This window comes from Halichoerus grypus, chromosome 7, assembly GCF_964656455.1.
Source record: "Halichoerus grypus chromosome 7, mHalGry1.hap1.1, whole genome shotgun sequence".
Lineage (NCBI taxonomy): Eukaryota > Metazoa > Chordata > Mammalia > Carnivora > Phocidae > Halichoerus > Halichoerus grypus.
The window spans coordinates 94,924,743-94,947,533 of NC_135718.1; the positions used below are offsets into that span (position 1 = coordinate 94,924,743).

At 41.7% G+C, this 22,791-nt stretch overlaps 1 protein-coding gene across 2 annotated transcripts in view; it reads left to right on the forward strand.

The window, feature by feature from the left end:
* The window catches only part of PLD5 (phospholipase D family member 5), a 394,256-nt gene that overhangs the window by 61,964 nt on the left and 309,501 nt on the right, over positions 1-22,791 (forward strand). The window contains exon 1 of one of the 2 annotated variants that reach the window (XM_036115778.2): positions 291-676. The exons of the other annotated variant lie outside the window; for it this stretch is intronic. Within the exon in view, the coding sequence (XP_035971671.1) occupies positions 674-676 (3 nt within the window). The 5' untranslated portion in view covers positions 291-673. Of the gene's footprint in view, positions 1-290; positions 677-22,791 lie in introns of those variants that run through there. 2 annotated transcript variants of the gene reach the window in all.

A 22,791-nucleotide genomic window follows, 5' to 3' on the forward strand; every position in this document is an offset into this window, starting at 1 on the left:
CATAGACTGCTTTGATGAGCAAAGAACTTTTCTTCCCACCTGTTGTTTGGATGTGATGGTGCGACACCAGATGGTGTCGTCCGGACTCAGGTCCTGTGTTCGGTCCTTGGCGCGCTCTGCCGACCCCCAGCAGTTGGCGCACTCTGCGGACCCCCCGCAGTGGCGGAGCTGCTGCGACCAGGTGCGCCCAGGGGCTGGCCAGTCCGGCCCTCCCTCCCTCTGTGTCCGGCCGGGATTGCAAGGGTGGCATTTCTCGTCAGGCTGGAGGTGTGTGGAAGTCGGCAGAGTGCCTGCATCCCCTGGGTCAGCTGGAGCTCCTGCTGTAATTTCATCCCACACCCCCTCTGGAAGAGAGAGAGAGAGAGCGAGATCTAATTGAATGTAGCAGCCTTTGGTATTTGCTTAAAATGCTAAATGAGAGACCCAGGTTCTGAAGAGCAGGTTCTCGGGGAAATTCTGAAATTGAAGCTGCAGCCCTTTCTCCTCGCGCTTGGTTTGGCGGATTTCCAAAGCATCGAGGCCAGCAACTGAGGGACTGAAATATAATCAGTGGCGATACATTTGCACCACATGAAACATTCTCTGCCTCCAGAGCCTCCAGTGGTTGTGGGAACGGCACGCCGGCCACAGCTCTTGGCTGCTGGACTCTGCAGGGAGGGAAGATTGGATCACAATGGTAAGAAACTCCAGAGTTTTCTGTAGACCTGGTTTGTGACCCAGGAAGGCATACCTGGCATCTGCCTGTGACAATGGCTGTGGGTAGCGTGCGGCTGAACTTGAGCTCTGGGGCACTGTCAGCTTTTTACTAGGAAGGGCAGGGTGCTTCGGTGCTTTGCCAAAGCACCGAAGCACCGACTTTTGAAAAATGATTCCTTCATGTCAGGAGCCTTGTAATTAATAAGGACCGTTTGCTGGGCTGTGCCAGGGAAGGACAGTCCCACGGTGACCTCAGATGCGAGCCCTGATTAATGCAGCCTCCGATGTGTGCTCTTCCTCTGAAGGCAATTGTAATTTCCAGGAGGCTGCCTCCAAGAAATAATTGCCTGCTTTCTCGATATTTTCACGCGAGGGTACAAAGCCATTCATACGGAAGCAGCTCTCTTTCCTCAGGAGTGAATTGTCACAATCCTGTGAGTGTCACTGTTGATCGGAGGTGTCTGCACATTAACCACGACTAGAGCAAACTTCTAAGTGATTTTTTTTTTCTTTCCTTCAAAACTGTCATTTGCGGACAGCGACCAAAGGGGCCCAGGTTCTAAAAGAAAGTGTAAGTGACTTTGTTTTGCACAAGTTCGTTTGATTTGCCCTAGCAGAGCAAACATTGTCAGGGGGAGGCGTGACTTCCTGGAAGCATGAGGTCTCTGGACGAGGAGGGGGTTGGCCGTGGGGGTCGGTGCGCTGAGCCCGAGCCCGAGGTGACCAGTAGGGCTGCCACACGTTTCCTTTAAGGAATCCAGGGACGAAGGACATGGGTAATAATAAGATTATATAACATTTAGGAGAAAATATAACCTATTACTGTATAGAGAGAATGCCTGAAATACACTTATTTGACTGCACAGCTGATGTGTGGGAAATGATTATTCCGTTTATAATCCAGATGAATGAAGAGAGTGCTGATGAGGGATATGGGAATTTTTAGAAGTAAGTCTGACTCTCCAACAACTCAGAAAAGGGGACACTGGAACCAGATTGATGAGAATATTTCATTTCACTTCCTGCCCTCATCATCCATCCCCGATCACTCACTCATGAGCAAACAGACCCTAGAAACAGAGCTGCAAAGCTCAGGGTCATCTCCTCCGGGCTAGGATCTCTTCTAACCTGTGGGGAAGTCACATTAAAGACTCACCTGTTTCTCCTTGACCAGCAGGGTGGGTAAATATCAACATACCCAGCATGAGGATTAAATGGGGGCTCCTTAGTGCTTTAGAATATTTTGCCTCAATTCTTGAGACATAATAATTCTTTTCTTCTCTTTATTAGCCCGAGAACATTCCTTTAAGGATTAAAAAGGACCAGGCTGAAATGCGGATAGGGTTCCTACCAGCGCACTTGAAGTGTGGGCATAAACTGAAGCATAGCAACAATCTTGTACAGTATTCAGGGAGACAACAAGGAGCCCGCCAGGGACTGAGTCACTTAAATGCAGTAGCACAATCTAAGGAAAGTATGTAGACCTCTTTTAGGATTGCAAAAAAAAAGTTGGAAACATTACCCAGTTGTACATCCTTTAGTCTAATTGAGCTTTTCCGAACTGCAAACACTAAAACGATCACAGTTTTGTAGGGCAGACGTTCTAACAGCTAGCTTTTGCAAAGGGAACTGTACTTACCTTTCCTTGTAGTGAGAACTCTGTCCAGAGAGCAGGGGGTTGAAAAACCAGTCTTTGATGGTAAGGGGAGTAAATCTATAGGTTAGATTTTCATGAAGTACCTTCCATGATGAAAAGGAAACCAGTCATGTTTCTCATCATACAGATGTGATCAGTTATCTTACTTATCCAAGAGAAAAGACAGTCACTGTGTTTCAAACCCTCCTTATTAGAGTCAGGAGCATGTCAGGACTTGCTGGGTGTTCTACCAAGTAAGTCAGCCTGCTGTGGGCTCTGGCCTCAGATTGCCTGTTTTCATTTTATTTACAGATCGAAAGAAAATACATAGAGTTAGGGGTGCCTGGGTGGCTCAGTCGTTAAGCATCTGCCTTCGGCTCAGGGCATGATCCCAGGGTCCTGGGATCGAGCCCCGCATCAGGCTCCCTGCTCCGCGAGAAGCCTGCTTCTCACTCTCCCACTCCCCCTGCTTGTGTTCCCTCTCTCACTGTGTCTCTCTCTGTCAAATAAATAAAATCTTTAAAAAAAAAAAAGAAAATACAAAGAGTTAAATCCATCCCACATAATTGCAAATAAGTTTAAGTTATTTCAAAGCAAAGGAAATGTGTGAATGCTTTCAAGGAATATTTACAAATATCGAGGACATACGTGCTATGTACCAAGTGTTTTAAATACTTTAATAATCCTCATCCTTCCTTTTAAGCAGATATTATTATTATTACCACTGTACTGAGGTAAGGTACAGAGAAGTTAAGTACTTTCCTAAAAACACACAGCTAGTAAAAAGTGGTGCAAGGGTAAGAACAATTACAAGACCCAAAAAATTAAAAAATTAAAAAAAAAAAGAACAATTACAAGACCCTTACTTCTTTTTTTTTTTTTTTTTTAAGATTTATTTATTTATTTTAGAGAGAGAGAGCACATGAGCGGTAAGGGCAGAGGGCGAAGGAGAGAGAATCTGAAGCAGACTCCGCACTGAGCACAGAGCCCAACACAGGGCTCGATCCCACAACCCTGAGATCAGGACCTGAGCCAAAACCAAGAGTTGGACGCTCAACCAACTGAGCTCCCCCCCCCCCCCCCCAGGCACCACTCAAGGCCCTTACTTCCTAAGCCACCTCATCCTACAACCTTTTAGGGTATGGAGGAAGGTGAGCCAGGCTAACCCTTTGATGACCCAACCTCTAAAGCTTCAAATGATCTTTGGCATTTCTCTTTCTTCCTCATATCCAATCTGCTCCCAAGACACGTCTGTTCTTTCTTGGTGTCCTCTGTTTGGCTTTCTTGTCATTTGTGTACCAACACCATAATTCTTACCTTATGTTCCCACTATGGCCAATTTCCCTTAAACAGTTCCCTTAATCTGGGAGAGAGTCTAATGCTATAGAAAGAGGGTTTAAATGCACTCAGACCTAGAGTTAAATTTCTGCATTACCCACCTGTTTGTGTGGGCTTGAACAGTAAGTTTTTAAACTCTTTAACAGTTAGTGTTCTATAACGATTCAACAGTTGTATACATTACACAGTGCTCATCACGATGCTTAGATTTTTTTCTTAAAAAAATGGATTTCATATTTTGCTTTAGATATGCCAAGCACCCATCTTTTATATTGCACACTTGAAACTAATATAACACTGTATAATAATTATACTTGAATTAAAAAATAAATTAAAAAAGCAATTAGTGTTCTTACTTGAAAGGGGGATGAGAGATTCTTACCTCTGTTGGGTCACGGTGATAATTGCATTAATGTTTGTGTAAAGTCAGAAGTCTGATAAGGCTAAAGGTCATAGTGGAGAGATGAATTGGAAGGAAGCTTTTGAAACTATTGAGGTACAAGATGATCAGGATTTCAGTTAGGATGGTGGGGAGAAAATGAAAAAGCATCAAAGTAGGAGGACAGGTGCATGAACAATTCACCTGCGCCGGCCACTGATTTAGATGTGACCATGAAAAAGGAAAGCACAGACTCACACCTGAAGCAACTAACTCAAGAAGAGTGAGCAAGAGTCACCTGACTGTAGTTCCTACATCACCTGGCATGACGCCTCATACAGAATAGGTTGTGTATGTTGTTGAATGAATAAAAAAAGACACACATCTAGGAAGAAAAAGTGTGAGTTTTGTAGCCTGTCACCCAAGTCCAGTAAGGTATTTAGAGGTGAGTGACAACATAGTGTGTTCTGGGATGAATGTGGAGGCTCAAGATGCTAAGTGGCCTTTTAATTATGTTCCTGAAGAGAAGAAGGTGGATTCAGAGGGTCAGAGGATGTGCCTACACCTATATATATATCCGAAGGTTTTGGAAGTTTGAAGGTGATGGGTAGAGGGCAAATTGGAGATAGCCAGAAATGACTAATGACTTCAGGAAGTGTTCTTGATAACTGATTACCTGGAGTCACATTGATAAGATGGATGGAAAGATGTGGAAGAAAATGAGTGGATAATGAAGCCCCTCCCCTCAAAAAAAAAAAAGCACACAGAATAAAAGTATTTTATTAATTAGAATAGGTAGGATACTAAGTGTCAGGAAGGGGTATATTTTGATGGCAAATTTTAGGGAATTGAATGTGTCGGTTGACTTTGAGTCTCTCCTTGAAGAGTGTGTCAGGAGCATTAAAAATTATAAATTGCACTAGCAGTAATATAATGAAGATGAATCGTTTCTCTTGTTCTTTCTGTGGTCTTCTGAGAAGGAGCTGCATTCAATGGGCTCAAGGAAGTGCAAAGCTGAAAATAAGCAAATGTGAACTCGGTTCAGATTTCATCCCGTTGGTCAGCCTTATGAGTCCAGATGATTCACGATGGATGCTGGACAGGTCCCATTTGACGAGAAGACACAAGAGCAGGTGTATATGGGATGATGGATAAAATACCATTGAAGTTGTTGCTGATCAAGCCTAATGTTGATTGTAAAATCAATGTGATAGATGAAAGAATAAGGAGACTAATTAGACTAATTAGCTGGATAACCTAGAAATTAAATAGGTTCCAGGGAGGAGGTGCTCCATGGGGAGATGCTCAGAAGATTACGGGAGATGCTCAAATGGGATAGTTCAGGTTGTTAGCCTTAACTGCAACTTTAAATAGTCTCCTGTAAATGTGGACACGTGAATAGCATTAAAATCCTCCAATATATATCAAATCCTGGCTGTATCCAGTACTTCTGGTTGAACTTATGATAGGCAGGTTCAGCCTCCCCACTGTCTGATTCTCTTGCTTCTGCACTTCTCATTGGCATTCCCAGATGCCTGTTAGTGTTTGTCCCTCATCTTTTACTTCCCATCTTACTTTTGGGATTTAGCAATCCAATGTGTGGATTATCTGCCCAGACATCTTGGGCCCCTGAGGACTTTGGGGTCTATGAAGGGCCCAGACTCCCCAAAACCCACCACCCTGAGTCAACCCCCCTTATCATGGCCCCACACAGACGGGCAAGCTTATTTGGAGGCATTTGGTGTTTGGATTCTGAAATTCACTGTGTTTGGATTTAAAGCTTGTTTTATAAAAGTACTTGAACTGATTTCCTTATTTGGTTAGTTACTGTGTTTTTTTGGTTTCAGTAGGGAAATCAAAATATAGGAAAAGCATGGATAGAAATGTTTTAAGAAATGGGTAAAGTCTCTGATAGAGAGAAAGGGGAGAAATCACACCAGTATATACTTAATCAGTCTCACTTTTTAAGTAACTGTTATTCTGTATCTATATGATTTTAATGTTTCCGACTGACACTATGGCTGATGAATCAATTCATGGAATGTGTGGCTCATCAGCTTCGGTGTTTCTCAAGGGCAGGCTATGTTGTAATATGTGCTACACCTAACACTTGCCCCGTTTGTGTTTACTTAGCATAGAGATTCTTTGTGAAACTATGTTTATAATGTATGTATAATGACACTGAAGAAGATGAATAGAATTTACCCAGGCTGGGACTTAGAATTGCCTGGTAAGTTTGGGTGAAAGTGCATTGACATGGAGTGGATGAATTTTTTAAGATGGACTGAATTGGTTCTGGGATTATATATGTTTCCTCTCCCCAGTTTTCTCCTTCTTCTGCTTGGAGTATTGATTTACTTAATAAATGGGTTTTAAGTAAAAATTTTTACTCAAGTATAACTTCTGAACGGAAAAAGTGCATAAATCATAGAGTACAATGCACATTTCTGCAAAATGAACACAGTCTTGTAATTAGCATCCATTCAAAGAATAGACCATCACTGGCACCGGAAGCCCCTTCATCCAGCCTTTCATGATCCTGACTTACAGCCCCCAAATCAAGTTTTACTTATTTTTAAGCTTTATATACTCTCCTTCCTTTTTATTTTTAAAAAAGAAGCAAATAATCCCATTTATGTAAACTTCTCTCAGTAGATCTCTGTGCATGGGTAAGGATAGAGAGGAATATGCTCACCACACTTAACAGTGGGGGATAATTCCAAATTTTCTTCTTCATTCTCTTTCTTATTTGAACGGTGTTCTTTATAAAAATGAGTGTATGCCATTTACAGAAAATATGTACTCAGTTTTTAAAGGAAACTATGATGCCTCAAAGTAAGCCTTTGAAATGTTTTATGATGGGCATTGGCCAGGATGTTTTTCAAGTCACCTGAAGGGCAAGTCTACATGATGCTTTCTGTGGTCCCATCAGAGGTTTTTTGAATGTCAGCAAGAGGTGAAAACCTTCTCTCTTGCTTCACACTGAAGTTTAAGGGAGAGCTATTACAAGTACTAGAAACAGTTGTAAATAGCAGTATAAATTATAAATGGCAAAGATTAAAATTTGTTGCAAGTTAATTATCAGTATATCTTGGCAAGAAATAAGTCTAATCAGAAATGATAGTCTTGCTAGCACTTTCACATTGAGATATAGCTGATGCTTTAACTTTAGCCGAGTTGCCATGAACAAGTGTAATTTCCCACGGGCCCCAGAGGAAGGTGGGTTTGATGGCCCCCCTGCCTTACATGGCCAACCATGACTCCTGGGAAGATGATGTCTGCCTGACCCATTTTTTTCTCAAAGCTTCCTATTACTTTCAAATGTGTTAAAGTAATATACTCTTATGCACTCTAAAGTCAGGAAATATAAATTCTGGTTTTATCTTAAGGGAAGACAGTACAGAGCAGTGACCCCAAATCTACAGGTAGCCTGACATGTGATTGAGAAAACTGAGACAAATGCACTTTTCTTTGTTGATTACTGATTTGACTTCCTTGATGGTTATTGGTCTGTTCAAGTTTTCTAGTTCTTCCTGTTTCAGTTTTGGTAGTTTATATGTTTCTAGGAATTTATCCATTTCTTGCACATTGTTCAGTTTGGTTGCATATAGTTTTTCATTATTCTTTTATAATTGCTTGTATTTCTCTGGTGTTGCTCCTCTCTCATTTGTGATTTTATTTATTTGGGTCCTTTCTCTTTTCTCTTTGATAAGTCTGGCTAGAGGTTTATCAATTTTATTAATTTTTTCGAAGAACCAGGTCCTGGTTTCACTGATCTATTTTATTATGGCTTTTGTTTCCACATCATTTATTCCTGCTCTAACCTTTACTATTTACTTCCTTTTGCTAGTTTTGGGTTTTGTTTGTTGTTCTTTTTCTAGCTCCTTTAGGTGTAAGGTTAGGTTGTTTTTTCTGAGGTTTTTCATGCTTCTCTTGGTAGGCCTGTATTGCCATATGCTTCCCTCTTAGGATCAATTTTGTTGCAGCCCAAAGCTTTTGTACCATTATGTTTTCATTTTCATTTATTCTTTAACCTCCATGTATTTGTGGTTTTTCCATCGTATTGTGGTCAGAAAAGGTGCATGGTATTACTTCAGTCTTTTTCTATTGGTTGAGGGCTCTTTTGTGACCTAATATGTGATCTATTCTGGAGAATATTCTGTGTGCACTTGAAAAGAATGTGTATTCTGCTGTTTTAGGACAGAATGTTCTGAATATATCTGTTAAATCCATGTGGCCCAGTATGTCATTCAAAGCCACTGTTTCCTTGTTGGTTTTCTGTTTAGGTGATCTCTCCAGTGATGAATATGATGCAAAAGTTCTCAATAAAATACTAGCAAACTGAATCCAACAATACACTAGAAAAAAAAAATTGTGCACCACAATCGAGTGCGATTTATTCCTGGGTTGCAAGGGTGGTTCATTATTCGCAAATCAATCAATGTGATACATCACATTAACAAAAGAGAAGATCAGAACCATATGATCATTTCAATAGATGCAGAAAAAGCATTGGACAAAATGCAACATCCATTCATGATAAAAACCCTCAACAAAGTAGGTTTAGAGGGAACATGACTCAACATAGTGAAGGCCATATATGAAAAACCCACAGCTAATATCACCCTAAATGGGGAAGAACTGAGAGCTTTTCCTCTATCGTCAGGAGCAAGACAGGAATGTCCACTCTCACTACTTTTATTCAAAATAGTACTGGAAGACCTAGCCACAGCAATAAGACAACAGAAAGAAATAAAGAGCATCCAAACTGGCAAGGAAAATAAAGTAAAACTTTCACTATTTGCAGATGACATGATACTCTATGTAGAAAACCCTAAAGACTCCACCAAAAAACTGCTAGAACGGATACACGGATTCAATAAAGTCACAGGATACAAAATCAGTGTACAGAAATCTGTTGCATTTCTATACATGAGTAATAAAGCAGCAGAAAGAGCAATTAAGGAATCAATCCCACCAATAATTGCACCAAAACCCATATGGTACCTAGGAATAAACCTAACCAAAGAGGTGAAAGACCTGTATCTGAAAACTATAAAACACTGATAAAAGAAATTGAAGAGGACACAAAGAAATGAAAGATATCCCATGCTCATGGATTGGAAGAACCAATATTGTTAAAATGTCTACACTACCCAAAGCAATCTACACATTTAATGCAATCCCTATCGAAATACTACCAGCATTTTTAACAGAGCTAGAACATATAGTCCTAAAATGTGTATGGAATCACAAAAGACTCCAAATAGCCAAAGCAAGCATGCAAAAGAAAAATAAAGCTGAAAGCATCACAGTTCCAGAATTCAGTTGTATTACAAAGTTGTAGTAATCAAGACAGTATGGTACTGGCACAAAAATAGACACATAGATCAATGGAACAGAATAGAAAACCCAGAAATGAACCCACAATTATATGGTCAGTTAATCTTCATCAAAGCAGGAAAGAATATCCAGTGGAAAAAAGACAGTCTCTTCAACAAATGGTGTTGGGAAAACTGGACAGCCACATGCAAAAAATGAAACTGGGCCATTTTCTTATACTATACACAAAAATAAATTGAAAATGGATGAAAGACCTAAATGTGAGACCTGAAACCATAAAAATCCCAGAAGAGAACACAAGCAGTAACTTCCTTGATATTGGCTGTAGGAACTTCTTTCTAGAAATGTCTCCTGAGGCAAGGGAAATCAAAGCAAAAACAAACTATTGGGACTATATCAAGATAAAAAGCTTGTGTACAGTTAAGGAAACAATCAGCTAAACTAAAGGCAATCTACAGAATGGGAGAAGATACTTGCAAATGACATATCTGACAAAGGGTTAGTATCTAAAATCTATAAAGAACTTATAAAACTCAACACCCAAAAAATGAATAATTCAATTAAAAAATGGGCAGAAGACATGAATAGACATTTTTCCAAAGAAGACATCCAGATGGCCAACAGACACATGAAAAGATGCTCAATATCACTTATGATCAGGGAAATAGATCAAAACTATAATATCACCTCACACCTGTCAGAATGGCTAAAATCAACAACACAAGAAACAACAGGTGTTGAAGGAGGCAGAGAAAGGGTAATCCTCTTATACTGCTGGTGGGAATGCAAACTGGTGCAGTCACTCTGGAAAACAATATGGAGGTTCCTCAAAAAGTTAAAAATAGAGCCACCCTACGACCCAACAATTGCACTCCTAGATATTTAGACTACAAGAACACTAATTCAAGGGGATACATGCACCTTGATCTTCATAACAGCATTATCTACAATAGCCAAGTATGGAAGCAGCCCAAGTGTCCATCGATAGACGAATGTTTAAAGAAGATGTGATATAGATACACAATGGAATATTACTCAGCCATGAAGCAGAATGATATCTTGCCGTTTGCAGCAACATGGATGGAGCTAGAGAGTATTATGCTAAGTGAAATAAGTCAGAGAAAGACAAATACCATATGGTGTCACTCATATGTGGAACTTAAGAAACAAAACAAAAGGGGAAAAGGGTGGGGGGAAAAAGAGAGAGACAAACCAAGAAACAGACTCTTAACTATAGAGAACTGCTGGTCACCAGAGGGATTGTGGGTGGAGGGATGGGTGAACTAGGCGATGGGGATGAAGGAGAGCATTTGTGATGAGCACCAGGTGCTATATGGAAGTGTTGAATCACTATATTGTACACCTGAAACTAATATTACACTCTTAACTAACTGGAATTTAAATAAAAACTTAAAAAAAAGAATAAACCCAATTAAAAGTTTGTTTTTCTTTTTGATTACAAAAGTAACACATGGCAATTGAAAAAGATTCAAAACATGCTGAAAATGAAAGAAGAAAAACACAGTCATTCAGAGCTAATACCTGTGGGTTATATACATGTAATTCTTGCCTTTCTTATATTTGTACACATGCTCGCACTCATATATACACACCAACGCATGTAATTTTTACTAAAGGCAGTAGGATAAGTCTTTCTTTAATTATATATTCACAATATCTTGCATGTTGCTTCATAGCACTCATCACTATTTTAAATTATTTATACTATTATTTGATTAACGTCTACTTCCTCAACAGACCGTAAACCCCCATGAATAGGAACCATGTTTCCCATTCTAATTTTGATGGCTAGAACAGTGCCTGCCATATTAAATATGTGCTGAAAGAACAAAAAACCAAATAATGTTTCACTTAGGTTCACAAGTAAATATTCATCTCTGAATATTATTCATAAACATGCTATTTAGTTTTTTTTTTTTTACTTAATTTATTGTGGCCATCATTCTGTGCCAATACATGTAACTCTCTGTCATCATTTTAATGGGCATGGATGTTATTTCCAGTCTTCCTGCAAAATTATTGTTTATAATATGCTGAGTGAGCATTTTTGTGTGTTCAAGTTTAAGCAATTGCCAGTCCAATTCTTTTGCTCTTTCACTATACAACATCAAGGGGATAAATGACCTAATTTTAAAAGTGTTAAGTAGAGTAATGGACAGAGCAGTGGAAGGAAGCAGAGGGAGGAAGAAAGATGAGAGAGTGTTTTCAGAAAGAATATACGGGCATACTTCATTTTATTGTGCTTTGCAGATATTGCCCTTTAAATTTTTTTTTTTTAATTTTTATAAATTGAAGGCTTGTGACAGCCCTGCTTCAAGCAAATCTTTTTTTACACCAGCATTTGCTCACTTTATGTCCTCTGTCACATTTTGGTAATTCTCGAAATATTTCAAACTTTTTGATTATTACTATATTTATTGTGATCTGGAATCCGTGATTACAACTGGCTAAAATCTCAGAGGATGGTTGGCATGTTTCAGCAATGAAGTATTTTATTTTATTTTATTTTATTTTATTTTATTTTATTTTATTTTAATGTTATGTTAGTCACCATACATTACATCATTAGTTTTTGATGTGGTGATCCACGATCCATTGTTTTCGTATAACATCCAGTGCTCCAAGCAGTACGTGCCCTCCTTAATATGCAAAGAAGTATTTTAAAATTAAGGTATGTACATTGTGTTTTTAGACATCATACTAGTGCACACTTAATAGACTACAGTTAGAGTGTAAGCATAACTTTCATATGCCCTGAGAAACCAAAAAAATTTTAAAAAATCCTTTGACCTGCTTTATGGCGATACTCACTTTACTGCGGTAGTCTGAAGCCCCACCTGTAATATCTCCGGTTTGCCTGTTGTGTTCTGTGCTGAGTCTGTGGATTGAAAGAGGGCTGGAAGTAGAGGAAAAGAAGAATGTGGAGGAATCCAGCAAGGCACTATCTCACCTCCCTGGTAGTTAAATCTGCAACCAGATTCTGAATTAAGAGAGCTTAGGGCACCTTGTAGGGCAAGGAGCCCCTATCCACCTTTGCTCCTCGTAGGGTCCAGCTGGCCCCTAGAATTGGTCAGATATGTAGACTTTGTAATCTGCCTGATCAGGGTTACTATACAATCAGCCTCAGGTAAATAATCCTCACTCTCTGGGTCATTCCCATTCTGCTGTCTGAATGTTAATGTCCAGAGTTCTGGAAGCCACATGAAGAGGGCAGAGATACCATCACCCTGGGTCTCAGGAAGACCCTGTTAACAAAGGCACCTTCCCTCTCCCCACATGCAACTGATTTGGACTCTTCATGAGCAGGAAATGCACTTTGCTTGCATTTGAGTCTTTCTACATTTTGGTCTGTGTTTTAGAACAGGTAGCAGTGAGCTAGCCTAATTTTATCAAGTTCCTACTAGTTTTTTTTTTTTTTTTTTTGCCCTGTACTGGGTGGTGGGGATACAGTGGTGATCAAGGCGGTTAAGATCCCTGCTTCCTTCTTAGATTCTAATGAGGGAGATAAACAATAAACATGTAAACAAATAAACCAGAACTTTACATATAGAGACAAGAGCTATGAAGGAAATTAACAGGGTGGTAAGAGAATCACATTGGGGGTAGGAGTGCTGGCTATAAACTAGTCTTTGAGTGAAGTGTAGGTCTTAACTCCAAAGAGGGATTGTTGGTTAAATTCTGAAAGTTAGACAACAATTATCGATTAAAGGAGGATGTAGGAAAATCATAAAAACCAGGACAGCACCATAGACTCCCCTTCTAAGCCTATTCCCACTGCTTCCATAAGTGGTAAGGAATTTCCAACAAAATTCCAAAAAATTCCCAAGATCATAGTGTTCTGATGAGTTGAAGACCATCCTAGCATGAGGTTTGGGACGGTGTCCTTGGGTTTTCTTAAAGAACTCAAAAGCAGAGAGGATTTCTTCTTAGTGGCCCAAATGACTTTACATTGATTTTGTGCCTCTTGATGCCTTTAAAGATCAAAGAAAAATATCTTTGACTTATCCAAGGGACTTCCATAAAATTGGCAGATTACTGTTTTCCAGTTTGAATTAATTCCTGTGACGTGGGAAGTTGGAATGGAGAGAAGTAATTTTTAATATGCTAACATCAAGACTTTGGCTTTTGTTGAAATTATAAACTTACCTATGTGTTAGGTTAGACTCTTAATCATGGCCTTTTTTTTTTGATCCAAGACCCAAACATACTCAAGCTGACTTAAGTTAAAGAAAAATTTGTCAGGAGCAACAAGGGCTTTCTGAAACCCCAACAAGAAGTGCAGCCATGCTTCCCCAGATGCTGGACCTGATCTAAAGAGAAATCCGGTGGCTTCTTTGTTTCCGTCTACCTCTCAGGCCATATCTCTGTTTCACAATGTCTACTCCATCACCATTCTCCTGTTTATCTCTGAAGCCTCCTCTCTGAGCTCATTCATTAACATATTTTGACATAAGACTGTCCCTCACTGGGTACTTTCCCAGATGGCGGCCTCAGCCCAGTGACTGAGATGTGTGTGAGCATCTGATGTCATACCCCCATGGCCTTTCCCATCGTGGACCCTGATTCAAGCAGCCATGTCCAGGGGCCAGGCTGTGTGGCCCAACTCCCCCTGCACACAAGAAGTGTGGAGAGTGTCTGAGAAGGGTTAGCATCAGTACAAATAGGAAGGATGACGTACCTGCTGAGAACAACATACCCACACGGAAGCCGGCATTACACACACCCTCTTTGTGTGCACTCTCCTTCTGTAGATAATCCCTTATCCTGCTCCTCCTAGTGTGCAATTAATATAAACACCACCACTCTCTCTGACTGGAGATTACTCCAGTGGACCACACATACTTAGTGCATCCAGAGGAGAATTTAGGGACCTTTAAAAAAGTTTCTTGTTACTGTCAGATTCGTAACCAAGGACACCTAACCAAGAATGCTTCAAAACCCTTGCATTCCTCCTCACTATTTTGCAATCAGTGGACTAAATGATAAACTCCCCTAAAAGGTAAAAAATGTAAACAAACAAAAAAAAATGGGAAGGGGAGAGACAAGTCGAATTTTAAAGAGTCTTTCAATTCAAAATGAAGAAAGAGGTGGGAGCCTGCATGGCTCAGTTGGTTAAGCGTCTGCCTTTGGCTCAGGTCATGATCCTGGGGTCCTGGGAGTCAGTGGGGAGTCTGCTTCTCCCTCTTCTCCTCCCCCCCTGCTCATGCTCTCTCTCTTTCTCTCTCAAATAGATAATAAATCTTAAAAAAATAAAAAATAAAATGAAGAAAGAGATAGTAATACTCCTCCACGATAGCACCTTTTATGGGGTTACGAGTCTGGGAGCTTCTACAGTAGCGTAGTGCAGAGCACGGACTCAGATTTGATGGGTGACCTTGAACAAGTTGCTTAACTTCTCTGTGTCCCAGTTTCACTGTAACCATAACCACCTCAAAGGGGAATTGGGAATTATTAAATGAGTGAATATTTGCAAAGCGCTTGGAACAATAGCAGACCACAGTAAGTACTTATATAGATGTTGGTCAACTACCTAATTCTTACAGAGCAGAGAGGAGGGTAAATGACTAGGAGGAGTCATTCTAGAGAATTATTAAATGGAGGTGAGGGAAGGGTTTGGGGGCATCTCTGATTGGTAGTGGTCCAGGCAGGAGACCCCATCCTTGGTAGGCCATATGGAGGGGGTGACATGGGGTTCAATTTTCAGGGCTCCTACTTTTGTATCCTGCTACCCCATCCTCTCTTGCCTTGTCCAAACATACATTTTCTGATAGTTTATCTTCACAACCCAGTGAAGCTTCTCTTCTTTGTTCTTTTAAATTCTTGGACTAATTTTTGCAAAGATTATTAGAATAGATACTAAATGTAATAGAAACATATGACCATGTTGTGGTAGGTGGAACATGGTACACCTCCTGTGGTCCAAACTTACAGTTCTTCTTCTTAGAGAAGTGCTTTCTCCAAAGGCTGGACACTATACCAATGACAAGACGTATGGCCAATGAGGACTGAAAACAAATCGTACCTGAACTTGCATCCAAATCCCCACTCCCGCCAAAGTGCACATGTTCTAAAAACACAAGTCAATAAACATTAAAGCTCTCTATAATTGGCTTCCATTTATAGGCTAATTGTCTATAGTCAAAGTGTTACTTTGTTGTCTTTGTTTTCTTTTAGATAAAAAGATTTCTCTCTGCACTTGAGCTGTTGTCTTTAATAATTAATGTGGCTTCATTATAAAGATATTTTTATAACCAAAAAAAAAAAAAAAAAAAAGGTGAATCCCTAAGTAGAAGGATCAGTAGAACAATTACACATTAAAACTGTTGCTAATGGAGATCTTGATAGGAAATGACCTTACTAGTTAAATATTTATGACCAACATGTGGGCTTTGGAGGCAACACGATGGAAATTGCAATTCATTATTTAACAGGGTAAAAAAGATGGCATGATCGTCCATGTTTGAAAGCAGAATGAATGCCGTTCACATGCTCGAAGGACAGAAAATAAAGGACAGAAGTAAATGGGATTATTTTACTTAGAAAATGGAAGAGCAAGGGGGTAATTTAAGATGTGTGGGAGTGCATGAAGGACTGATCTAACAGAAGCTAGTGGTCAAGTCTCCATTTCTACCATGGACGTAAAGAATGGATGGAGTTTTAAGCTGCGTTGGGGGATTTGTGTAAGATGCAAGGATACTTTCTGACAAGGAGAGCTCCTAGATACTCCTAGTGGGTTTTGAAAGTTGTCAGTCATCATGTTTATTGAGGGTCTACTGTGTGCAGATCATTGTACTTGATGGGGAGTGAGAACTTCTGTTCCCTTCCAGGTCCTTCTGGCCAGACTAAGAATCAAATTGACATGAGACAGACTAACAGGAGAAAATCAAATTTAATAGCGTACGTGTGGGGAATCCACACAGACGTGGAAATGCCAAAGCCAGCCAAAATGAGGTGTATATGTCATTCTGAACTAAGGAGAAATCAGGCAGGGGTCTGGGTCTTCAAAGGGAAGGAATGCAATCCTCAGGAAGAATGAAGAAGAGTAAGTGTTTGGTAAACATGTTTGCTGCCCCTCGGACCCAATGGGACAAGGAGAGGACTTTGATCCAAGTAGCCTTGCTAGGTTTCTTCCTGTCTACCATACCTCGTTCATATCATAATGTGGTTATCTATGATGATGGCTCTCTTCCTGGAGCAGGTGCTCTATCTAAATTCACTTTTTCCTAAGGTTTATTTATTTATTTTTTGAGAGGGAGAGAGAGAGAGAAATAGAGAGGGAGAGAGAGAATCCTCCAGCAGGTGCCATGCTGAGTGTGGAGCCCAACATGGGGCTCCATCACAGGACCCCAGGATCATGACCTGAGCTGAAACCAAAGCTGGTTGCTCAACCAGCCACCCAGGTGCCCCTATCTAAATTCTTTTCAAGTGGTTGTGGGGGATGTAAAGAGCTTTCTCTGAATCTGCTGGGTCTTGATTGCTTTTAACTCAAAATAACCTTTGTGCCAAAGTGATCCATTTTGAGGTGGCCTCCCCTTGACCTCATCATTATTACATCATTATTAATGGAGTTCTTTGTTTTTTGGTTTTCTTCTCTAGTACTTTTTAAAAATAGGTCGCAGCCCTACCTTTCTGGGCTGGCCTCTGCGAGGTTTACCTTAAGATGTAGAGTGGTGGTAGATGATACCTCTAAGTAACTTCAGTCTTAGGTATCAAGGGTAGAAGAGATCTACAAGCAAATCAGTTGATTGTCATTATTTGTGGCCATTATGTCCTATAAAGTCACCACAAATGTTGAATTAGTGAATATTGACCTAATATTCCTCCTAGAGGAAATGCAAGGTTAGGTTCCTACAAACCTCTGGTCCCAGTATTTTCTTCAACCAATCAATACATAACTTTGGTCTATGTGTGATTCTGTTTAAAGACACATTTTTAACTATATATTGTTGATTCATTAACATTGGACTCATAGCCAACCATACTATAACTCATGCCTGAACCAAGCTCATCTAATACACATATTTAGCCCATAAGGCCCATCACAGCCTTGTGCTCAGGAAAGCCAGAAAGCACTTCAACACTATGCTTGGGGTGGGGGTGAGGGGGTGTTGAACAGTGAAATCACCAACAAAATCACAAAAATGAAAGAAAAAAAACCCACAAAAAGTCACAGGACTAAACGGACCATGAAGAAAGACAATTCTTTATGGTATGAAAGCTGCAACAAGATGGCAGAGCATCTGCTTGTTCAGCCTCAGCTGGGAACATGTGCGTCGGACGACTCAGTTTTTACCCCCCTGTGAGTGACTGAGAAGGCCCTGCAAGTAGTGATTTTAGGGGTACAAATAAATTTTAGCAAGTAGGCAAAATTTGCAAATATGGAATCTGTGAATAATGAGGATCAGCCGTACTCTGTATCCTGTGTATCTTTTCTTCCGGCAACGATCTGCATTTCAATATGAAGTTTCCTATTATGAAGCTGGATAAAAAGAGGAAGCAAAGTCTGAGTGGACAATACATGTTGATAATGGATATATGTCTCAGGACACCGTCCGTATGCTGACAGCTCCCACGTCTCCATCTGCACACCCAGCCTCTCCATGACCTCCAGGCTCAGAGATCCCTTGGCCTCCTCCTCTTGGAGGTCCCCTAGGCATATCACACCTGCTGTGTCTAAAATCAGTGTCTCGATCACCTCCCCTTTCCCAGCCTTGCTCCCGCCACAGTAAATAGCAACTGTGTCTTAGAGTAATCCTTGACACTTCTCTTGTTTCTCCTCTCCACACCCAGTTCGTCAGCAGCTCAACATTCCCAAGGCATCAGAATCCAGCCACCACCCACTGTTTCCATGTCTCCATCATGTCCACACCAGCATCACCTTGTGCCTGGACTACTGCCAGCAACTCCTAACTGGTCTCCTTGTGTCCAGAAGCTTCAGCAGCTCTTCTGCACAGAAGTCAGAATGATCACTCTGAAATGTACATCTAGCCCGTCGCGTCTCAGCTCCAGACTGGCTGGTGACTTTCCATCTCACTCACAGCTAAAGCCAGATATCTGACCAAGGGCTACAAGAGTCTACATCATCTGGCTCTCTTCCTCATTCTGTGGCCTCGTTTCCTATCACTCTCTCTCTTGCTTACTCTCTGTCAGCCATGGTGACCTCCTTGCTGCTCCTCAGTTGGGATCATCACACACCTGTCTCAGGACCTTTGCATATGCTCTTCTTTCTGTCTGAGCAGATACCCCTCTGATATCCCAGAATCTTCTTTTGAGGTCACTACTGCAACGTAGTCACAAAGCAAGCCTTCCTCCTTCCCCTTCACTACCACTGTCACTCTATCCTCTTACCCAGCTGTATTTTTTTTAAAATGATGCTTATTACCATCTGACATCATACATATTTATTAGACTTGATTTTTTTTGTTATGATTCCCTTTTGTAAATATAAGCCCTCTCAGAGCAAAGACGCTATTAGTTCATTCCCTGCTGTGCCAAGTACTTGGACCAGTGCCTTGAAAATAGTGGGGCTCAGTAAGTATTTGTTGAATGAATGAATAAGTAAACGAATAAATATAGAATAATACCCTCAATATACTAACAAAAAAAATGTGAGGTGTGGAACAATATATTTAGATTGCTCCATTTACATAAAAAGGGAGGATGATACAAACATGTATGTATCTCTGTCCTGGGATGAAATAGAATTTCTGGGGCACAAACCAACTAAAAAATTGAAGAGAGCATCTTACTTAAAACCCTTCTATGGAACATGAACTGTATTTTGTAGAAGGATCAGAGCTTCTGGGAACTAGTATGTGTTGCTCCATTCTTGTAAAAGAAGGGCTCTCACAGTTTCTTTTTGCTTTTTCTCTCCACTGTGTTGTGTATTTTTACAGCTCTTCTTTATTATAAGAAAAAAAAAGGATTGACATTTTGGGGTCATTTTGCTCCTTGCCATCTGCCACAGAAATTTTGACACGGGTATGAGATGGGCACACTGTCAAGTTGGCAGCATGTAGAGTGAGGTTTTTTAATCTGAAAAATTCCAACTCTATCTTAATCCCACTTTAAATGGCCATGTCTTCCTGGTGAAGTCTGTCTCTGTCTTTTTGGCTTCTCCCCCATCCCCAGTGGCTTTTCCCTTGTGGTTTTTCCATCTGAGTTTCCTGCACCAAAATCTAATTTAGAAAAATAGACAAAAGTGCCAAGGAGGGTGTCCCCCATCAGCCCGGCCCCTGGGTGAGGTTTCCTGGGATCGTCTTAGAAAAAGAGGAGAATTTAATTTGTTCCCGTGTGGCTGCGCGTCCTGTGGATAAAGCTCTCAGAGATGCATCAGTTCTAAGCTTCAGGCTTGGGGGACAGATTTCTAAAGACACGGCTCCCACTGAAGAGCACTGAGCAGAGGCACAGACCACACAGAGGTGGAGGAGGGCCCCTCCTGTATTATCCCATGATCCCTTAGATCTGATGAGGAATTCCTTACATGGACAGGGTCCGTTGTGACCTTGTCTTATGATAAGCTATTTTTCTTCTTTGGTTTCCAGTAGGAATCAAGGGCTTACCGCTAATATTTATCCTTGGTAATATCAGTATTCCCTTTAATAATATTCCATTTCTTTCCTCCTGTCCTGCCCCAAAGTCACTGGGGCCTTTGGACTTGTAGGTGTACTAGGTGAGCCGAGAACGATGTAAAACAAAACAAAAATATTATGCCATAGAGTAGCCACCATAGTCCCCCATAGCTCTTTACCCACAATAAGTGGGTGCCCAATAAATGTTTATCAGTCATGATGAGTACTAATTACAGCATGGAGTTTCGTTGCTTTCACGATTCCATGAGCCTCCACTTTCCACTTCTGTAAGCTCCTTTCATATTGCTGGTGACGTGGATCAGTTCACGTTAGCTCATGGCAGGCAGAGCAGGTGGCTTCTCAGATTTCCTCGTAGGATTTCTGTGACCAGCGATGACTTACCTCCGAGGCTGGGATCAGGGCACCTACTTGAGCCTACGCAACCTGCGGTGCAGAGAGCTTCCCCAAGCCTTCTAACTTGCAATGCCCCTAACTTCATGATCTTTTGCCATAGTTATGATTCGGTGGTCTGATTTCCATTGGCACTGAGTGAAAAAGGAACACCTAAGACTTAGGGCCTTCAAGCACTGTTTGGAGCCAAAGTTAACACAACCGAAGGGATAAATATTATCTTCAAAATAACCAGATGCTTGACTCTTCCGATATATGTGACTTGAATTTCCATTACCTTGCTGACAGAGCTAAATCTGTTAGGCAGGTGACAGCCAGTGTTGATCAGTGTTGTTGCTCTGCCTCCCTCTCACATTTCCTCTTGAAGTAGCTAAGACAAAAGAAGTGCAGATAAGGCAAGAATGAGAACTAGAGCAGGATCACGGTCTGCTGTGAGCAGGGGTCACATGCTCCAGGTGAGAGTGGAATGTGCAGGGCTTGGTGGCATGACACGGGCGAAAGATTTAATTACACTGGAAGTTACTTTTACCCTGATTTACCCCTTACCTCAATTTCCTAGAAAAGATCATCCAAGGAAGTCTCTTTTCTCCTTTAAAAGCGTCCATGGCTGCACAAGACAGGTATCTGTGTTCTTCAAAGCCTTTGAGATGACCCAGGCTTTTTTCATGCAGCAGCTTTTAAATCAAAGCCACATTTCTTGAGACACATGTGAATTATGCAGGGCTTGGACATGTGGCTCAGCTTGAGGACACATGGGGAAGGCAGGGCCAGGGGAGGTGCTGGGTTCAGGTACAAAGCCTCTCCCATGAAGCAGAGCAGGTGATGAGGCATGAACACAGAGACCCGAGTTCAGACACCCGTGGGGCAGGCAAGGGCATGATGCTCATGGGTCCAGCCATTTTCCGAGTTTGTCCAGACTCAACAGAGTATTGGAGCAATGACAGGAAACCCAGCGCCAAACTTAGACTAGGAAAGTCATGAGCCTTTGAGAGATTACCACCACTGGCTGGGGCTGGGGCTGGAGCTGGGGCTGGGGCAGGGGCTTGGGGCTGGGGCTGGGGCAGGGGCTTGGGGCTGGGGCTGGAGCTGTGGCTGGGGGCTGGGGGCTGGGGCAGGGGCTTGGGGCTGGGGCTGGAGCTGTGCCTGGGGGCTGGGTCCGGGGCAGGTGCTTGGGGCTGGGGCTGGGGCTGTAGTGGGAGGAGCAGGACAGCAGGAGGGAGGCAGGACTATCCAGCTTAGGATAAGGACCCTGTTGTTGCAAGGGACAGAGGGTCTATAGGGAGGACCCAGCTGGACACTAGGAATAGGAACTGAGTAGTGGGAAGGGTGTATGGTAGATACATGGACACTTTGTGGTCATTTCTGGGGATTATGGACTGAATGTTTGTGTCCTAGCATTCATATCTAGAATCCCTAACTCCCCAGTCTGATGATGTTTAGAGGTGGGACCTTTAGGAGGTAATTAAATGAGGTCATGAGGGTGGGGCCCCCATGATGGTTTAGTGTCCCTATAAGAGGAGACAGACACAGAGCTCTCTCCTCTACTGTGTGAAGACACAACAAGAGGGTGGCTGTCCACAAGCCAGGAAGAGGGCCCTCACCCAGAATCAAATTAGCCAGCACCTTGATCTTGGACTTCTCAGCCTCCAGAACAATGGGAAAATACATTTCTCTTTAATCTACCCTGCCTGCGGTATTCTGTTGTGATAGCCCGAGGGGACTAAGATATACTGGGCCTGATGTCCATTCAGGAGACTGGGGAGAGCTACATGGGATTTCAGTGTGGGTCCTGGATTCCTGGTCCCCGAGGGACCCACAGAGCCTGAAGTGGCAGAGAGAGCATGGATGTCATGTCTGGGCAGGTGGGCCTGAGCCACGTTGATGCTTTCTGTGGCCCCACTAGGGAGCGGGGAGCAGCAACTCCGTGTGCTTTGTGTATTGGGGGGTGGTGGGGAAGTAAGGGTGGGAGGACGAGTTAGCTCAAAAACAAAACAAAACAAAAAACCCTTGGGTGCCTGGGTGGCTTAGTCTGCTAAGTGTCCGACTGTTGATTTCGGCTCAGGTCATGATCTTGGGGTCATGAGATCGAGCCCGAGGTCGGACTCCAAGCTGAGTGTGGAGACTGCTTGGGATTCTCTCTCTCCTTCTCCCTCTGCCCCTCCCCACCCCCAGCTCACGCTCTCTCTCTCTCCTAAAAAACAAAACAGAACAAAACAAAACCCTTAAAAATGGATTCTGAATTTTCCTTAGGAGGAAAATCACATTTGTATCATAAATATATTCATTCATTATTATACCTGTAAATGTTATTTGCTTGGAGGAGTGTGGTCAATGAACATTTTAATCCATAAATTCAGATTTCTACTTTTACTTTATGGCCAAATCCTCACGGTGAT